Source organism: Schistocerca serialis, chromosome 5 (assembly GCF_023864345.2).
Source record: "Schistocerca serialis cubense isolate TAMUIC-IGC-003099 chromosome 5, iqSchSeri2.2, whole genome shotgun sequence".
NCBI classification, from domain to species: Eukaryota; Metazoa; Arthropoda; class Insecta; order Orthoptera; family Acrididae; genus Schistocerca; species Schistocerca serialis.
The window spans coordinates 345,700,850-345,721,883 of record NC_064642.1 but is presented as its reverse complement, the minus strand read 5'-3'; the positions used below and the strand labels follow the sequence as shown (position 1 = coordinate 345,721,883).

The 21,034-nt window shown below is 38.1% G+C and overlaps 1 protein-coding gene and 1 pseudogene across 1 annotated transcript in view; both read left to right on the top strand.

Annotated features, from left to right (window-relative positions):
* The first annotated feature begins 10,905 nt into the window (after positions 1 to 10,905).
* The window catches only part of LOC126481308 (tyrosine-protein phosphatase non-receptor type 23-like), a 169,966-nt gene continuing 159,837 nt past the window's right edge, over positions 10,906 to 21,034 (top strand). The window contains exon 1 of the mRNA XM_050104964.1: positions 10,906 to 11,314. Within this exon, the coding sequence (XP_049960921.1) occupies positions 11,228 to 11,314 (87 nt within the window). The 5' untranslated portion in view covers positions 10,906 to 11,227. The remainder of the gene's footprint in view (positions 11,315 to 21,034) is intronic.
* Positions 18,654 to 18,771, top strand: LOC126482794 (5S ribosomal RNA; annotated as a pseudogene).

Below are 21,034 nucleotides of genomic sequence, written 5' to 3'. Positions count from 1 at the left end.
GTGTCTAACTGAAAGCTTATACGACGGCCAGCAATGCGTAATGAGACAAATAGTTTCTTAGAACATCGTTGCGCAGCACTAGGGCGAGAAGGAGGCACAAATTCAATTTTACTTTTGTCAGAACCTGTTGTAGGTTTTGAAAACACAGCATTCACTGAATCTGCACGAGCCTGCTTTCTTTCTGGGAGCGGGCAAAATTGGCGTTTTTGTGTCATTGCAAACAAACTGCTTGGACACGGCCTTTCCTTCCACACTTGTAACACGTTTCGTTACTTGATGGGCAATCCTGTCTTTCATGGCGAGCAAAACATCTAGGGCAAGAGTTCATTAAGTTTACAGGCCTATCCACACTGCTGTGTATGCGCTCGTTGTTGCGGCTGCTTGGGGCGGTCGCGAGCAATGGGCGAATCGATCCGACAAATCGGGACATGGTCAAACTTACCAGCAGCTACGGCACCCGAATCTTATTGCTCAAAGATTTGCAATGCTTGAGGAAGTGGATCAGAGAACTTTAGGATTTGTTTCTATATTGTACTATCTGGGACACTGAATGTTATTGGATCTCTTATCGTTAAATCGCCACAACTACACTTAAATTTACACTTCCTAGTCATGCCAGTTAGTTCTGTGTACCACTGGTGGTACGTCTGTACCGGCTTTTTCTGCAAGCGAGAGAACTAATATCTGGCTGCAGCTACTTAGACTTGCTGGTCATAGAACTTGGTTAATGCAGCGATTACTTGTTCACAGCTGAGTTCGTCGGGAGACGTGGCTGGGAATAGTTTTTGTATTAGCCTGAACACTGGGGACCCCACAATCGGAAGGAAATATTGTAATTTTACAGTATCTTGAACATGATGAATTTGACAATGTGCGTGGAACTGAGTCAGGTACTCGAGCCATTTCTATTCTGTATCGTTAAATTGCAGGAATGGTGGTATGTTGGTCGGCTGCACTTGTTGGGCCAGTTAGTTGATTAGTTGTGCGGCTGACGCAGCTTGTGCAGCCAGAGGGTGTTTTACCGTCGTCAGTAGGATAGCAATTTGTTGGTTCTGAAACGGAAAAACTTGTGTTAGGTCCAGCACACTGGCGGTCTGCAGCTCAGTCGCGGGGCCATGGGTTGGAGGGGGCAGGGTAGTCATGGTTGGTGCAAATGCATTATTGCAAAATGCAAGCAAAGCCTCTGCAAAGATAGATGTGAATAGTTAAGTGACTCCCCTCCTGGAATACATGCAAGACCAAATAACAACAAATTAGCAAGTTATAACACAAGAGAAGCAAGCAAAATCTTCTGTCAAGTTGATTAACTTCGATCTGTACTGAATTATCCTCATTGTAACTGTTGTATCCTCCTTGCCACTGTAGAGTCTTGTACCATAGGAAACCAGAAGTTGTTTGGTGGCCAGTATCCTATTTCTACAACACAACTGCAGACATGCATTAACAGGGTTCTTTATTTACATAAACAGGAAGCTACTTATCTTTAAATGAGTCCCTGTGTTGTGGTACAAATTCTTCTATAATATTCCACATTAGCCTCACTACTGGTGAAATACAAGTCCTGCTGTAAACACTACGCTAAACACTCGTCGCTAAACACTCTCATAGCTGGTGATGGGAATTTGCAGACCCAACGAGAGTAGTGACTGAGCTAGTAACTGAGAGACTGAATCTGAGACTGAAACTGACTCAGACGAGACTCATGAACTAGTAACTGAGACTGAGCCCTCTGGTCCGCAGTGGCGGTCTACATACTAGCGGTCGAAAGGGCATTGGCGCGTGTAGCTTGCGAGACTGTCTTTGGCCGCTCTCCTGATCCAGCGCCTACTATCGATCTTCTTGCTACATCTTTACCGACTGGAGTGCTGGCGACAGCTTACGCCAGCACACCACCCTTCTTCAAAATTTCGCATTGAGCATTATTCATGATAATGATGACATCTTTTCTTGGCAGGAGTGGATGACGCTGGCTGCTTCTATGTTGTGGCTTTTACAACAACACACAAGGGTTATCGCTAGCAATGATTTCGTTTACCAATGCTTCTACACTGGTGCGTTCATCCTTATGTCTAACGACAATGGAACAGAAATTATGGTACTACTAAATGTTGTATCAATTATTTTTGTAACCAGATGGATATCCTCTAACTTGCAATCAGATAAAGTGCCTCAACTCAGCAATTTCAGAGGAATCTTATAACCAAATGTATCTTTAATAATGATCAGCTGGGACTGAAACTTACCGAAGTACTTTCTTTTGACATTTCAGGTATCTTTGACATATGAAAAAGTACAGGAAATAGCATACCATCTTCCTGGTCCTCTCTCTGTACACAGAGAGAGAGAGAGGGAGAGAGAGAGAGAGAGTACCTCTTCTTACTACAAATATCTTTTAAATTATCAGTGATGCTGACTTTGAGAGATAGTTTGCAAGGTTCAACAAGTTATCATTCAGTTCAAAACTTCAGAGTCACAAAAGACTTTTGTTGTATCAGTTACAGTCTGCAGCAAAAATTCGGCGTTGTCCTATTAGAAATAGCATCTTTGATTCCTGTTTATCTGTGGATAACAAGGTTACATTGTATTATAGAGCACTTGAGACAACTCATTAATGTTAAAATAGATTATAAAGACATGTAATCTATCCTGAACACATCAAAAGATAATTAAGGATACAAGGTACTTAAAAATGGTGGAAAACTCGAATTTTTTATGACTTTATTAAATTCTATAGTCTTTCCCTCTAACATTGAACATTATATGGTTTCAAATGAAAAATTACCTACATATACCAAATTTTAAAGTTACAGTCATGTATGCCACCACACCTCCTTTATTTCTGTTACAGAAACCAGTATTATTACGAAAAGAACTGTGAACTTTCTGTTTCCAGCGATTATACCTATGATACATTGTATATGTTGGTAACAGTGCATGCTTCTAGTGTCTGTAAATGATTGTCTTTGCTAGTATTTACTTTGTTTTGCTGAAGCAGTTTGTTCACGTGTTACTGAATGTTTGTTGCCCAAGTGTTACTTATATTTGTGGAAGTACATATCCTTTAGTGTGCCATAAATACGAACTATGCCACGCATCAAGAATTCCAATAAAAGGAAATTCCGTGGTAACCAGTTCACACTGTTGAAAGTAACCTGCGTATCAGTTCAGGGAAGAAACATCCACAATGGCATGCCTCCTGATGATTCAAATTTTTGTGTTCACAATGACGCTGTTAGAAGAGGATTTTTTGCTGTTAATGTGGACATCTTATCTTCTTTGATAAAGGAGATGGTGAAATGTAAACAATGTGATGGTGCAGGCTGTCAGGAAATAACTGAACAACAAAGTAGCAGAAAGGGTTTAGCGTCAAAATTAGTTGTTCTGAGTAGATCCTGCAATAAATCTTTCTCGAAAATGACTTCGAACATTGTGCATAATTCATATGATGTGAATTTGAAGTTAGTGTATGCAATGTGTGCAACACGAAAAGGAAAAAAGCTGCTCAAACGTTTTGTGGTTTGATGGACCTTCCTCCTCCCAGTAGGTTTAGCAAGCACATAAAAATACTTTTAGGTGCCTTGGCGGTTGTGTCTAAAGCATCAATGAAACGTGCAGTAGAAGAAACTGTAAACGTTAGTGTGACCAGGGACATTGCTGTTGAACTTGATGAGACATGGCAATGTCGAGGACAGCATTCCTTGAATGGTGTGTTAAGTGCTACTTCTCTGGAGAATGGAAAAGTTGTTGATGTTGAGTGCCACACTTACCATGGTAATACTGGAGGGCATATTGAATATCAGTGTTCTAAGAAATATTGTGATTACAGTGGAGGTATGGAGTGTGATGGAGCTCTACAAATATTTCAGAGGTTGGTGCCCATTTATAACGTTAGATATATGAAGTACCTGGGCGATGGGGACTCTAAAGCTTTCAATAAAATTAATGAGTTCAATGCTGCACAATGTTAAAAATGCTTAAATTTATGGTGGTACCTTGGTAACAAAACTGAAGTGCTGTGGACATGTACAAAAGAGGATGGCTGCTAGACTGAGGAAGCTACAAAGAGAAATTAAAGGAAAGTTGCTATCTGATGGAAAATCTCTGTCTGGTCAAGGCAGATTGACAGAAACTGGAATAGAACTTCTTCAGGGTTATTATGGACTGTCCATTAGACGAGCTGCACCTCTGAATGATGCTACAGCAATGAGAAAAACTGTCTGGGCTACCTACTTTCATAAGTTGTCCACAGATGATCACCCTGTTCATAGCCTTTGCCCTAAAGGAGCAGATTCTTGGTGTGGTTAACGAAAAGCAAAAGGAAGTGGTCAAATATACCATCATAAGCATTCTCTTCCTGAACCTTTTATGAATGAAATAAAACCAAGTTTTAGAGACCTGAGTGACCGTGTTTTGCTTAGTAAATGTCCTCATGAGGGGCACTCAGAATACAAATGAAAGTTTCAACCATTGCATATGGGAAAGATTACACAAGAATGTTTTTGTAGGACTAAATACATTAAAAGTTGGTGTACTAGATTCAGTGATATGTTTCAGTGATGGAGTGATAGGAAAGTTGGAAGTCCTGAGAAATTTAGACTTAAAAGTGGCTCTAATATGGAAGATCAATTGCTTGCTTGTGACAGACAATAGGTGCATGAAGCTAAAAGATACGCTCTTCAACTTACCAAAGAAGGGATGCCAAGAGAAAGCTTGAAGATGAAGAAATGCTGCAAGATGAAGCCTATGCTTCAGGAATGTTCTGAGGCACAGTTTAATTGGATTCATATCTTCATTTGCAATTTCCCACAAGTTGTATTTTTCAGAATTCAGGTACAAATATTTTGTAAAGTTTATAAAGCATTGCCCTAATTTTTTTCTGTAACCTACAATAGTCCATACTTATGTAGTAGACCCAACCTTTATTGCAGAATCAACTAAATTATGGAAAAAATAACATTTTTATTAGGAAAAAAATTATAAAAAATAAAATGTAAGGTGTGATATTTTTTATCCTTGTAATATACATAATAGGTGGAATTAAATAGGTCTGTACCTCAGCCATCATGTCATGCATATCTGGTAAAAATTTGGACTCTTTCAAATGTATAATGTTGGATTAAATGTTACTTCAGTTTGAGGAATCATTTTGGAAAAAAATGTATCAATTTCTTTGTAGCTTTTTAATAACCCTAAGTAGGTTAAAAAATATTCAGAATACTTGTAATTTGTTTAGAAAGTGTGCTGCATTACCTGATATCAACAAAAGATCTGTAAAACATATACATTATAAACAATGCTTGAAAGAAATAGGTGATGATTTTGACATAGTATTGAGCTGGAAAAGTAGCCTGTATCCTTAAGGTGGAGAAGATGACCACTTCTCTCTGAATGGGGATAGGAACAAAAATGTGATATGCTGTTTGCTGTGAATTATTTTCATATTTCTCAAATGAAGAGAGTAAGAAAGTCATTTGGTAAGTATCCATTCCAGTTGTTCACTATTAAAAATATGATGGGTTATGCGATTCTGCCAAAACTGCAGCAGTATTGGCGATTTACTTTTGTCTGCGTTGCTACTGTATTCTTATTTGAAGAAGCATCATCAATTATGAAACGGATACATTTCTCATGTTGACACGTTTAATTTTGGTTCTTTTGCCAAAACACAGTATAATTTGCACAAACTCACCTTGCAGTAGCTGTTGCGACAGAATTCTGACACACAGTATCTTAGTAAACAAGCAGTTGGCGACCAGGAAGATTAATGGTGCGTAGAAAACCTCTTTGTGTTAGTCTACAGTAACATAGGAGAAGATATTTCATGTTGATTTTCGTACTAGCGAATCCTATTTTCACTAGCTGTCGTTGACTCCTAACGAATTACAGTATTGGTTTGAAAAAATTAAGCAAAAACTATACCTTCACCTGTATCGCTGTACATAAGAAAGTCCTATATGTTAATTGTGTGGCAAGGTAATCTCCTCTTTGTGTGCTACCCTTTGTCAGAATCTTGTTTCCATGTGTGGACCGGTTTAGGAGATCTGAGGGATGTTATGAATATTTCATTCTCTTGGATGCATGATGGGAACGTAACACAATATATAAAATCCGTTTTCTCGAGATTGGAGACAGATAGTGACCTCCTACCAAGGTTAAAGAAAAATTCATTACGTCACTTAATACACACTACCGTATGGTGTAAGATGCACCAAATGCAAAATTTTTCATTCCAAACTTTTCGAATTTTGCGCAGTTTCTTACTTGAATGTGAATGTCAGAATAACTATGACCATTAGCGAGATGATGAGCACTTCACCATGAAACTCACGTACAAGTCCACAAGCAACATTGAATAGTTACTGTAAAATTGTTTGAGAAAGATTGTAAGGCGGGCGCCTCGAATTTGTTAGCCCAGCGCGTCGTCAACTAGCGCTCCGAAAGCGGGCAAAGAATGTTTCGCTCATTGCAGGTCGCCGGCAGGTGTAGAAACGCGCCAGTCTACGCTGGCCCACGCCAGTCGGCACCACATCTACATCTACATGGATACTCTACAAATTACATTTAAGTGCCTGGCAGAGGGTTCATCGAAGCACCTTCACAATTCTCTATTATTCCAGTCTCGTAAAGCGCGTGGAAAGAACGAACACCTATATCTTTCCGTACGAGCTCTGATTTCCCTTATTTTATCGTGGTGATCGCTTCTCCCTATGTAGGTCGGTGCACAACAAAATATTTTCGCATTTGGAGGAGAAAGTTCGTGATTGGAATTTCGTGAGAAGATTCCATCGCAACGAAAAGCACTTTTCTTTTAATGATGTCCAGCCCAAATCCTGTATCATTTCTGTGACACACACTTCCATATTTCGCGATAATACAAAACGTGCTGCCCTTCTTTGAACTTTTTCGATGTACTCTGTCAGTCCTATCTGGTAAGGATGCCACACAGTGCTGCAGTATTCTAAAAGAGGACGGACAAGCTTAGTGTAGGCAGTGTCCTTAGTAGATCTGTTACATTTTCTAAGTGTCCTGCCAATAAAATGCAGTCTTTTTTGTCTTCCCCTCAACATTTTTTATGTGTTCCTTCCAATTTAAGTTGTCCATAATTCTAATACCTAGGTATTTAATTGAATTTATGGCATTTAGATATGACTGATTTATCGTGTAATCGAAGTTTAACGAATTCCTTTTAGCAGTCATGTGGATGACCTCACATTTTTCGTTATTTAGGTCAACTGCCAATTTTCGCACCCTTCAGATATCTTTTCTGAATCGTTATGCAATTTTTTTATCTTCTGATGACTTTATTAGTCGATAAACTACAGTGTCATCTGCAAACAACCTCAGACGGCTACTCAGATTGTCTCCCAAATCGTTTATATAGATAAGGAACACCAAAGGGCCTACAACACTACCTTGGGGAAAGCTAGACTTTACTACGAACGGTGACCTCTCTGACAGGGAATCACAATTCCAGTCACATAACTGAGACTATATTCCATAAGCACGCAATTTAACTACAAGCCGCTTGTGTGGTAGAGTGTCAAAAGCCTTCCAGAAATACGGAATCGATCTGAAATCCCTTGTCAATAGCACTCAACAATTCATGTGAATGAAGAGCTAGTCGTGTTTCATAGGAACGATATTTTCTACACCCATGTTGACTGTGTGTCAATATACAGTTTTCTTCGAGGTTATTTATAATGTTTGAACTCAGTATATGTTCCAAAATCCTGCTGCATATCGACGTTAAAGATATGGGCCTGTAATTTAGTGGATTACTCCTACTACCTTTTTTGAATATTGATGTGACCTGTGAAACTTTCCAGTCATTGGGTACGGATCTTTCGTCGAGCAAACGGTTGTATACGATTTTTAAGTATGGAGCTAATGCATCAGCATACTCCGAGAGGAACCTAATTGGTATACAATCTGGACAAGAAGACTTGCTTTTATTAACCTGGTGGTGCACACACCTGGAAACAGCTGGTCTCACAGACTCTTGAAGTTTCTATCTTTCTGAATTTTCATTTGGATGTATATTATGGAGGGAAGCGTTATTAAATGAAGTAATATCATTAAAAATCAGTTTAGTAAATATATGTATGGGATTTTCGTCAAAAATATTTACACAAATGGAGATAAATAAAATTTAGCTGTTATCAAAATAATGCATGTATTCAATCAGATATTTTGTTGATACAGTCTTGGCACACAGTAACAAAATGTTCAAGGCAAATGTATTTCTTGCAGTTCTTACAAATGTATCTTGCTTTTCTGTTTTTGCTTCTGCAATCCACACACCGTTCTCATCAAGTCGCAGTTGATTCCACTTTAGAAAGTTTCACACTGGAAAGCTCTCCAATTCTCTCAGTTATCTTCCTTGGCAATATTTTTGACATTACTCTTTGCTGAAGATGATCATGCAGAAGCGCAAAAGAAAGCTGCCTCAAAAACTCTCTTCTTCTCAGTTGTTCTTTCTGATTTGAGTTGAAAACAATAGCAGCATTTATCGCAGTTGTGTTCATGATGCTATAAAAACAACCATTGGCCATCTTCTTGTGTTTCTAGCTACATTATATGCTGCACTTATTCCGTCTACGACGTCAACTCCAGCCTTAGTAAGGTTATAGAAAGTGATAACTTCTGTTTTTTTTATCATTCCCTGTATTTTCGTCAATATTTCCATTGTGGTGCATCGTTGACAGTAGTAATACCACTCTATTTCGTTTCCGCTCATAAGAGACTAAGGTGCAATTATTATGAAAACCAAACATAGATGACCTTTCTTGTCCGTTTTTAGTGTTAATAAATCTTCTTGGGACTTGTCTCTTATTCTTCCTCAGGGTACCAACGATGGACGTCTTGTTCGTAATCAATGTGCTTGCAAGCTCATAACTCGTAAAATAATTGTTGCAAGTTATGTTGTGGCCTGTATTCAGGATAGGTTGGCAAAGTCTCTGAACAAGTTCAACTGGTCTGTTGTCCTGTCTGTAAGGGCCTTCAGGCTGTTTCCCAACATACACCTCCATGTTGAATGTGTAAAGCGTTCTTGCATCTACTGCTGCAAAAATTTTTACTCCATATTTGTTTGGCTTATTTGGCATTTACTGTCGGAATCTGCATCTTCCATGGAATGCTTCTAGTTTTTCATCAACTGCCACGTATTCAGAAACTGTATAAGCCTTCTGGAAGTTTTCAACAATTAGACTGAACACCTGTCTTATCACCGCCATGTGATCTGTTTTCTCCCTTTCCATTCTCGTTTGTTTATCGTCGAATCTGAGGCATCGAAGGAGAAAACGAAATCTGTTTATGCCCATTGTGAGATGAAATATTTCAACTCCTGTGCCATCTGTTCGCCACAAATCTTATAGACTTAGTCGATGAGCATGTATTATACCAGCGTAGTACAATAATCCCAATAAGGCCTTTATTTCAGCTTTATTAGTTTGTTGTCCATCTCTTTCCCTTGAAAAGTTTCCCTGGATACTTTGAATGTACCTATCAGCGCAGTCAACGAGTATGTGTACAATGTTTTCATCAAAAAACAGTTCCCAGCACTGTAGAGGATTTGTAGCACTTTTCGCAGCACCTTTCACATCTGGTAAATGAGTTATAATGTTATGACAATGTGTGCAGGAATTCTTTGGCAGAGCACGTGAGTTCCATACTGTTCCGTCTTTACCGACAAACATATCGCTGTCAGCACCACAATCACTGTCTTCTGGTTCATCACTCGACGTTTTTTGTTCGGTGTCGGAATCACTTTTCCAATCTGGGTCTTGGATATCTTCAAAGTTGATTTCTCCATCCTCAAAATCACCAGCGTCACTTTCAGCCTATACTTCTTCAATCAAGTTCCTAATTCCTTCTTCCTGTGCCTTGTAAGAATAAGCCATGATGCAGTTACAACACTTACAACACACTAAAATAAGGTACAAAGCACGAAAAAATCTGTTCTACCACTAAATTAAGCAGATACCGCAAATATGCGCGCGCGTGAATAATCTTGGCGGAGCTAACAATAAGCTGACACCAGTACACGCGGTTGGCCTGTGAGACCCTAGACCTCTTTGTTGTGAGCTAACCGGAAGTGCTATTGTTGAAATACCATATACACCATACCAAACGACTGCTATTACACTCACTTAAGTGTACTGAGAAGATAGCTTCTTGGAAACAACTTTCAGGCATTACATTAATGTGAAAATATTCTCCTTGGTCTGACAGACCACCTGCGTGTACTGACGGGTTAAGTGATTTAAGTTGCTTCACTACTCCGAGGACATTTACTTCTACGTTTCTCATGTTTGGGAGCTGTTCTCGATTCGAATTATGGAATATTTACTGCGTCTTCTTTCGTGAAGGCATTTCGGAAGGCTGTGTTTAGGAACTCTGCTATGGCAGCACTGTCTTCGATAGTATCTCCATTGCTATCGCGCAGAGAGGGCATTGATTACTTCTTGCCGCTAACATACTTCACATACGACCAGAATCTCTTTGGATTTTCTGCCAGGTTTCGAGACAGTTTCGTTGTGGAAACTGTTATAAGCATCTCGCATTGAAGTCCACGCTAAATTCTGAGCTTCTGTAAAAGATAGCCAATTTTGGGGATTTCGCGACTGTTTAAATTTGGCTGCCACTGTGTGCTGCCTCGTAAGATAATAAGGGGATATTTTCCGCTCTGGTTCTATTCAACTCGTGCTGGGCGCAGCTAAACATATCCAGCTTTCTTTTTTTCCTTTTCTTGTTGTTCCACCCCCTTCACCTCATATGGGCGGGAGTTGGGCTATCAGCGGTACATTTCTCGACTCTTCAGCCAAGCGAAAAAAAAAAAAAAAAAAAAAAAAAAAAAAAAAAAAAAACAGTGCGAAACCCAAACAAATCCGCTTTCCTTCTGTAGCCGTAGTCGCCCATCGGTGCTGCCAACTGCCGCTTATCCGAGGGCTCTGGAGACAACCCGAGTGAGACCGAAGCTTCTCCTCTTTTTACCCGAGATACAAGTGTCAAAATTCAAAAAGTATATAGCGCGTTAACGTTGCCTAGCTTGCTCCTGGTCGGTGGGGATATGACGTTGCAAACCGTAAAAACATTAACGGAACGTATGAGGGAGCGCAATATGCAGTTGATCTCAAGTAGTAAGCTTGACATAACCGTGATTTCAGTAGCTGAACGATTTTTGTTGTTGTGATTGTTAAGAACATCCATACCACTGAAATACTTCGGAATGGAGGCAGTACAGCGCCTACCTATGCTGAGTTTTGCTCGAAAAACGAGCCCAGAACCTACTTCATTTGGTCCTAAACTGAAACAGGTAATTTTTGCCATAGTGCGTTTCGTAGCTGCAGCTAGATTTTTGTATTGAATTTAAGAACAAATTCCATGTTCACGTGATTTCGTCTAGGGGTCTGAGAACTGATATTTACTCTTGTGGGTTAACATGAAGTCGTGTGCACTTTGCAGCTGATGACAAAACCAAAAAGATAACGTGAAAAAGTTATAATAATCAAGTGCGATAAGGAAAACAATAATTTACGTAAATAAAAAAAGAGCAGTGTATTCCAGTCTCAGCAAAACCATCAATAAATGTTTACGTTTTGAAAAAGAAACTAAACGCCAGCAATAAACTAGTAAAAACGGAGCTTACACAGTTTCGTCGTTACATGGTAATATGATACCTGACATTTCTCCAGAAAATTGCACTACTTAACACATTGCTGTTTACATTGAACATAGATGTGCTCACTATTGTATTGTATCTTTATTGATCCTCCCAGTTGTTCAATGTATAGAAGTGTACAACATAATATAGGGCAAGTCACTCAGATAATATAACAACATATAGACACAACATTGTTTTAAGTAGTGTACATTACACTGAGGATATATCACCTTGTCTCCATAATGTAAGAATACCCTAAGTTGGAGTTACTTTGGGTCTTTGTGGGTAACTTTGGCCCACTGGTAGGAAAAAAGTTTTAACTTTCTTTCCTGCTAAAAATTACGTAATTAGTATGGAATAAATGCATTCACAAGATTGTGAGTTCCATGAAGTAATATTGCATTGCCAAGACGGGACTCAATGTTCATTATTAATATATGAACAGCCATTACATTCCATAAACTTATGCCTAGTGGGCTCACATAAGTTAAACTAAAAACACAGTGTGTGTAGTTTTGCATTATGTCAGCATTATGTTTAATAAAGTGAACTGTCATTTATCTGAAATACAATTTAGATAATATGCTTAACACTTCTGTAAAACAGTGCACATTCTTACGAAATATAGGGTTACTTTAGTCTGGGCCAAAGTAACCTCAAAATGAAGATAAAGTGGTGCTAGGATCTGATTGTGATTGTGAAAGTTTCTCTGCTGTACAAGATGATATCCAGCACCACAAAATGTTGAAAGGTAAACTAGCAGCTAGGCAAAATTATACAGTTCTCTACAACATAGAACAATATTCTGGAAGTGGTACTAAGATGAGTGAAAGCTGCTGAAGTGATGTGTATGGGGAAGACCCCAGTACTACTGGAAATGGCCACAGCAAAAAGGCAAACTGTTCTATTCCTGGGAGGGTTCGATAATAATCATCATTGCAACATGAGTAACAAAATGCGTCTATTTTTTTAATACGACGACTTCAGAACTTTGTGTAATGAGACTCACATCCCTACTGTTAAGTATCCCTAACATATGACATATTCTCTTTGCAAATAGTAACCATAATGTACCATGTAACATCTAAATGAATTACACAATTGGTGAAATATTCTGTACTTGTACATTGACTGTATCAATTTCAGAATAAAGTTCAACATTTCCTGTTCTTCCTTTCAAAATGTAGTGTTTGATTTGCTCCTCATGCTGCTGAATGTGTATATTACCACTTTTTCATGAAAAAATGACTGAATGGGTCAAAGCACCCTTGAGTTTGGGTAACATTGACCCACTTGTTTTATGGTACCATAGCAACAGATATAATAGCCTATGTTTCATTTAACAGCTTTTCTAATTGATGATACAAGTCTTTGACAATGCTAGAAAAATGTATTTGAAATGTTCTCTCTGCCACTATCCCTTGTTTTCTTACCACATATAAAAAGACTGGTAAAATTGGGCCAAAGTAACCCCAGTTTCAGGAAAAAAGCTTCCTAACAAAAGTACCTTTTGGCAAGAACAAGGGTGTGGCATTGCATATAATATATGCGTACTCAACACAAACAAAACCCAAGCAGAAAGACACTGAAATTGTGCAAGTTTCAGTACATGGCTACAGATGCAGTTGATACTATTGAAGTGAACTTACTGTTGAAAAAAATAGTTTGTTGGTTCTTTCTACAGACAGGATACATCCTAGATGTCAGATCAATTCTGTGATGAACATTATTTTTACTTTGTCTTAGCACTGTAGGATATAACAACATGTAAACATTTGTGTACATGTCACCAACACAAGTCTGAGATATTTTATTAAGTAGCAGTAATACAGAATATTTTTGTGTACATGTCACCAACACAAGTCTGAGATATTTTATTAAATAGCAGTAATACAGAATATTTTTAAAATAAGTCTGTGAAAGAAGCTGTTGAATTGTGCTATGGGAACTGATTTCTAGTCAGTAGTACTTTTTGAGAATCAGTAGAGCTAATCAGTTTAAACTGTCGTAAGTTCTGTGTAGGTAATTGAAACATGGTGATTTAAAAAAAAAAAAAAAAAAAAAAAAAAAAAAAAAAAAAAAAAAAAAAAAAAAAAAACTTATGTGATATAGATTAAGTCTAATAACTGGAAAAGAAACAAATCCTCACCTCAGATTGTGATTTTTCATCTTAATCTGTTATAAATCCGATGTTACTGTATTATGCAATATTTTTCCTCCCTGGAAGTTTGAATTTTGCTTCAACCAGACCCCAGTGTAGATTACTTTATATTCTTTTACTTCATATGCCCTCTCAATGTGATTTTTATGATTTCCATTTTTGTGGAATTCAAACATCAAATAATGAGGTGCAGAAGGTATTTTAAACAATGAACCACTGAAGTGAGAATAACTTGTGTAACTTTTGAAATGTTAGACTGTCAGTTACCGTAAAGAAATAATTGTTCTTATTGAATAGGAATTACTAGCTGGTTAAAAAATAATTTTATTAGATAGATAAAAAAATCTATTCACCAAGCGGTGGCAGAACACACACATAAAAGAAGATTGTAATTAGCCAATCTTTCGGAGCAAGTGGCTCCTCCTTCAGGCAGAAGGCTTGAAAGGGAAGAAGGAAAAGGTCTGGAAAGGTCTATGAAAAGGAGTAGATTTCAGAAAAGTTACCCAGAACTGTAGGTCAGGGGAGACATATCGCTCGGTAAGTCTCCTAGACCTCTCTAGTCCTTTCCCTTCACCCCTCTCCCTTCCCTTTCAACCCTTCTGCCTGAAAAAGAAGCCACTGGCTCCGAAAGCTTGGCTAACTATAACATTCTTTTATGTGTGTGTTCTGCTGCTGCTTGGTGAGTAGATGTTTTATCTATCCAATTAAATTATTTTGTGAAAAATTGATTGTTTTTGTTGTTATATTAACCAATTAAAAAGGATGACTTTCAAATTTGTGTCAGCCAACATTCAAAAGCGAAAGTATTGAAGGATTTGGATACATTTTACTAAACCTGAGCATATATCAGACAACAGTAATATAGTGTAACTTCGAAGTAAGCCTGTGGAATTTTCTGTTTGTTTTCACTATAATTTATTCTCTCACATTTTTCTACATCACACTGTCTTTTGCATTGTCACATCAACAAACTCAGAATTACATTGTTCTCACAAAACACAAAAATACGTCCGGTCACATCAGAGGCATGCCTACTACTACTTCACTCTGTGGCAAGAACAATATTCCAAAGGGTTTACAAATTTTCTTCACAAGCACATTTTTGTTAATGTATATTATTATTTTGTAAATGAATCCAGAAATAAAGATAATAAATAGCACCAAATCGCATTATTAATGATAGAAATTTTAAGTGTGCTAAATATCTCATAATTTCAAATGTTTCTTAAAAAAAATAATTTTAACTGTACATTCAGAACTAGTACATTTTGATTGTAACAAAGAAAATAAAGTAATTTTGTTTTATAGATTTTAGCTTGTGCAAATCATATAATTTTTTTTTTTTTTTTTTTAGAAAAGCAGCTTAGATGATATTAACCTGTTCCGAATTCCAAAGTTAGGGCATTGACTACTTCTGTTGAGGAAAAGTAATGCTAGAGGGTCGTATCCCTTTACAATATCCCTGCCACAAAATTTGGAAACAATATGTTTACAATATTTTGTGACAGACTATATGGTTTGCCAAATGGTGTACAAAATGATGCTAAAAGATAGAATACAGATGTATAGAAATATCTTATACATAACATATTACAGAAAACATAAGAAAAATGTCTACTATACAAGTTATAATTTGTACATATATCAGGACATGGTATTCAGATTTTCAGATCTGTGGAACATACTGTCACAAGACAAATGATACAAACTCAATACTACAATATTACAACACTAAACTATAGAAATAAGTGCAGAGACAATGTAAATTACTAGAATTACAAATTGCAAGTTTACATCTGTAAAGTCACACCTCCAAAATCTCCAAAAGAGAAGAGAAAAAAAGTAAGAACCCTTGTGTATGACGAATGAGCCGACTCAAAAAAACTCATGACGATGGGTACAGACCAGGAGAATATACTCAGTTATGAGGAGGAATACAACACTAAATCAGAGTGTTTAAAAATATGTTGACTCATGAAAGGGCGAAACAATGAAAAAATATTAGGGTCTAAGCTTACAATGTGTGGACTGAATCCAAACCACACTGGGTACACACCAGCAAAAAATGCTTTGACACAACAGAATGAATAAAGTTCACAATCATATATCAATAAGTTCAATCACATGTAAAGAGTAATTATAGGAAGCATGTAGCCCCAACCAATAGCTGCACACTCTCCTTGAGTGCACACACACAGACGCAATGACCAGGGGTACCCAAAACACTGTTAAGCATGAGTTTACCCCAACTCAAGTTCCAATATTGTAGCACTCACGATAAATACAGGTAATCAGAGTAAATGCAGGTAATCAGAGTCATAAATAGCTTTGAGTGATGACATAATCGAGTATCTTGATGACCAAAATCAGTGTATGAAATAAGACATGTATACGTCTTGTGATACTGTCTACACTAGTAAATGTCTTCCACACTATTTGCTAATTGTTCATAGGAACTAACCTACACAGATAGCGGCCTAAAAGATTCATTTACAGTTGTTAAAAGAAAATACATACTGATTTCAAGTTACATAATGTATTGAAAAGTTAGTCCCCCTACTTGAAAAAGCATACATTTATGTGGAATAACACTGTCCACACCAGTGACGATTTTTCTAAACAAATAGTTCTGTGAATTTTTCATATAGGATAACCTCTTGGCTAACAATTTACAATCTCAGTCACAACACTGATGTAGCTGACAGATGCTTGAGTACATTATCCAGTGCCTGTTGTCTCTTGTATGTTGACTGGACCAGCAAGGGTACATCCATACAGTAGTGTGGGAATGGATCCATCCACTTCTTCCCTAGATTTCTTATCACACGCTCCAATGATTAGGTTACTTCCTGTTTACATTCTCATCAAATCCTGCAACATTGTTTTGTGTAGTAAATATACCGTTCAATACCTTCCTCACATCACCTGGCATATGCTCTCCCTATTTATATTGCAAAAGCAAGTATATAGGATTTACGTCAGATAGGATTAAAAAGTATTCACAAATGAAACTTTAATAAACAGAGCCAAATGCAATGAAAAAAAGAACTATTTAAGTGATAAAGCACAAATCTATTACAAAACACAATTATATAGTTGTATCAATCTGCAGACATAATGTACAAGGTGGAGAAAAATTGTGTCACAAAATTTTAACCCTGGATAGCTGATGCCAGTAGGAACCAAAATTACTAATGTTGTGTAGGTCGACAACCCACCATTTTTAAACTACGGGAACTTTGTGCCACATGCTCTGAATGGCTGTGGGATTGCTCTGTTGCCGTTTGTCTGTTGTGGGCAGCACTATGGTTGTCATACAGTAAGCGTGGCGGCACACTATTCATTTGAAGAACAAGATAGGGTTTTTGTTTATGGACTAGCCTGCAGTAATGTGCATGGAACTCGACAGTTGTATGAGGAGTGGTACCCAGCAAGATGCCACCCACATCCACAAATGTTCACAGCAGTTCACCGGCAACTTGGTAAAACAGGCTCGTTAGCGGGATAGCATGGTGATGCTGTAAGACCTTGAACATAACGGGATGCTGCATTTGAAGAGACTGTTCTCGTGCACTTCAAGGAAGCACCTACAATAAGTACTCGAGCGGTTGGACATGACATGGGGGTCACTCATCAGTTAGTCTGGGAGGTTTGGAGGGATGACAGCCAGCATCCATTTAGTTTCCACCCTGTCCAAGACTTAAATCCTGTGGTGGACTATAAACATAGGCTAGGGCTTTACCAATGGTTACTGCAACATGTCGCACGAGATCCCAACTTCCCCTCCATTGTGTTCTTTGCTGATGAGTGCACCTTCCAATGGGGTAGCCTTTACAACAATTGAAACGCTCATTACTGGGCAAGGGGAAATTCTCACGTCACATACGTCTATAGACACCAGGAACAATTTTCTCTCAACATTTGGGGAGGCATTGTGGGTGATCACCTGATTGGGGCGGTCCGTCTACCTCCTCAACTTACCGGGGAAATTTACCTTCACTTTTTGGAACAAACTCTACCCAGCCTGCTGGAAGATGTTCCCTGGACATATGGCTTTGCATGTGGTTGCAGCATGATGGGGCACCCTCACGCAACAGTTGTGCTGTGCACGGATATTTAAAGGAACTCTTCGACAGTCGGGTAATTGGCAGAGGTGCTCGTAGGATATGGCTCCTGCGATCACCAGACCTCACGTCACCAGACTTTTTTCTGTGAGGATTCTTCGAGTTTCTAGTTCACCCAGCCGGATGCGAATAACATCAGGGCAATGCCAGAAATCTTTGAATGAGTTTGGCAAAACACCGTTCGATGTTACCAAGCTTGTGTCACATCAGTGGGTCTCCAATTTGAGCACCTGCTTTAAGTAAACAATGTCCTAGCTGCAAAAAAGGACCTTTTCGGGGCCGACACAGTTTGTAAAAGACTTTCTTACGTGAACTAACAGCTGTTTGTTGGTTTGTTCCTGGTATGTCTTATCATGAAACTACAATAGATGCGTTGGGACTCTGGTGGATTCGCCCCTAGGCCCGTAGAGTGGAAGACTGGCGTGACATCACCGAGTGTGCGGGCCATGTTGGGTACATCGCAATCTCTGGCAGGCAAAGCATTCGCAATTGTTCGTCGTCCCGAGCATCTGGCAACATAGCAATCCCACGGCCAATTGGAGCGCGTGGCGCCAAGTTTCCGTAGTTTAAAAATGGTGTGTTGTCGACTTACACAACATTAGTAATTTTGGTTCCTAGTGGCATCAGCTATCCACGGTTAAAATTTCGCTATCCAGGGTTAAAATTTTGTGACACAATTTTTTTCCACCTTGTATATTTTCTTCCAAGCAACGGCCTTGCCGCAGTGGATACACTGGTTCCCGTGAGATCACCGAAGTTAAGCACTGCTGGGCGTGGCCGGCACTTGGATGGGTGACCATCCAGGCCTCCGTGCGCTGTTGCCATTTTTCGGGGTGCACTCAGCCTCGTGATGCCAACTGAGGAGCTACTTGACCAAATATTAGTGGGTCTGGTCAAAGAAAACCATCATAGCGACCGGGAGAGCGATGTGCTGACCACACGCCCCTCCTATCCGCATCCTCAACTGAGGATGATACGGCGGTCGGATGGTCCAGATGGGCCACTTGTGGCCTGAAGACAAAGTGCTTTATATTTTCTTCTAGACTAGGGATCACTAAGCATCCATGTTCAAAGGTTTTGTCTTCGATACTAAAAGTTAAAAGTACCTGAAATTTACCAATTTGCTCTGCTTACCTGTAGCTCCTCTTATCTTTACACCTACAATGGGCATTTCCACAAAATTCTTACTATACCTAATCTTGTCTCTAAATTGTACAGATTTACCACAAATCGGGCTTCCTGTATCAATCAAAAAGTTCTCATCCCACTGATAAATTTTATTCTCAAGGTAAGGACACCCAAAATGTGAATCATCATCTCTGATAGACACTTATGCAAAACATCACTTTCAATTTCATCAAATGCTACATCCACACTGTCATTACTGGGTTTCATCAGCTTTACTGGTATCATCACATTACTTTGGTTACTCATGTTGTCAGTCAAAGATTGAACATAATGAATGGATTCCATGACACAATTAACATCACTTGTTACAGAAGGAATACAAAACACATTTCTGTGAAAATTACACTTCCTGCTTAGATCTTCTTTCTTACGATATCACATAGTTCACTTACCTTACCTGTATTGTCTCCATCATTCACAAATAACTCTGAAATTTCATTATTTTTAAACTCCTCAAATACCTGATACTCATCATCATCATATTCCTCCAAAATTACTTAATCAACAACATCACTAACAATACAAGTTTCATCTCCATCAGAGTCACTTACCTCACCTTCTTTCATTTGAAATAAGCCACCAGTCTCAGACTTACTAACCTCATTTACTTGCCAGCTCTCATTCACATCTACATCAAAAATATCATGTAGTTCAGATCCAATACAGTCATCACCTGATTTACATACATTAATAACACAGTTTTCCGACCAAGAGAACAAATCATTAGTACATACTACATCAAAATTCTCACTACTCTCACAGTCTTTTTGGTGATTAGCACCTACATTACCATAACTGAATATAGTATCCCAAAACTTTTGATTAAAACATAAATGAGAAATCTGATATTCCTTCTGTTCAATTTTAGATACATGTGCCATATCATTAACACTGTTATTATTGTCTAATTGTAAATGTAACTTGGGGATCCTATGCTTGTTGTTTTCCTCACCCCAAAGCTGTGGATCTTCATTGAGGTGAACTGCCGTTTCCCAGGTAGTTACTTCAATGATTGTTTCTTCTATTAAAATGTCCATAGTTATCCCCATTATTTGTATCCTGCTGATGTTCAAATTTCTCTCTCTGTTGGCACTTTGATCCTGATAGAACTTACCATTAGGCCTATCTCTGTTTCTGTAATTATTTCCATTGTGATTTCTTTCATTCCAATTACTATGGTACATATTTCTTTTCTTTTAAGTTGGTTCTTACAAAATTCTTTCAAAGTACTGTCCCTATTCCTATAATTAGAATCATTCAAAAATTCACTTTTAACTCTCCCCTGTTCAGCTTCTGACCAAAATTTATTTAAAAAACTTTTTTTGAAACTTTTATATGTTTCCCACTGACTTAAATTTAAATTGACCCATGATAGAGTGTTACCTTCAAGACATCTTTTAACAAATTTAACTTTTTGGTTGTCATTTATGCCTGACACAAAACTATATAGTGGTCCAGAAAATCCAATGTATGTAAATTGTTTGATGGAAAACTTTTGATTGGAGTGTTGGACCATGCAATACCATTGTTTGCATATAGACTTTGGTTCACACATGAACTGCTGAAATTTTTTGATCTAAAACAGTTGTTGCATATTGTTTTCAACATTAAATTTTTTTTTGTTTTAAACTGGCAGTGTTTTGTTCCATTTTTCCACTATGGCCTTTTGTTCAACTCTGATGTCATTAACATTCTTTGATTGTCTTGCCGATTCAACCACCACCTCATTTTCCAAAACAACAAATTTATTTTCTAAAACATCAACATTTTCATTCACACTTTTAACCCATTTTTTAGCTCTGAAACTGGATTGCCAAGTTGGTCCATTTGATCTTGTATCCTGTTCATTTTAATATTGTTTTCTGTTTTCAGGTCATTTAATTCTCCTTGTAGTGAAGT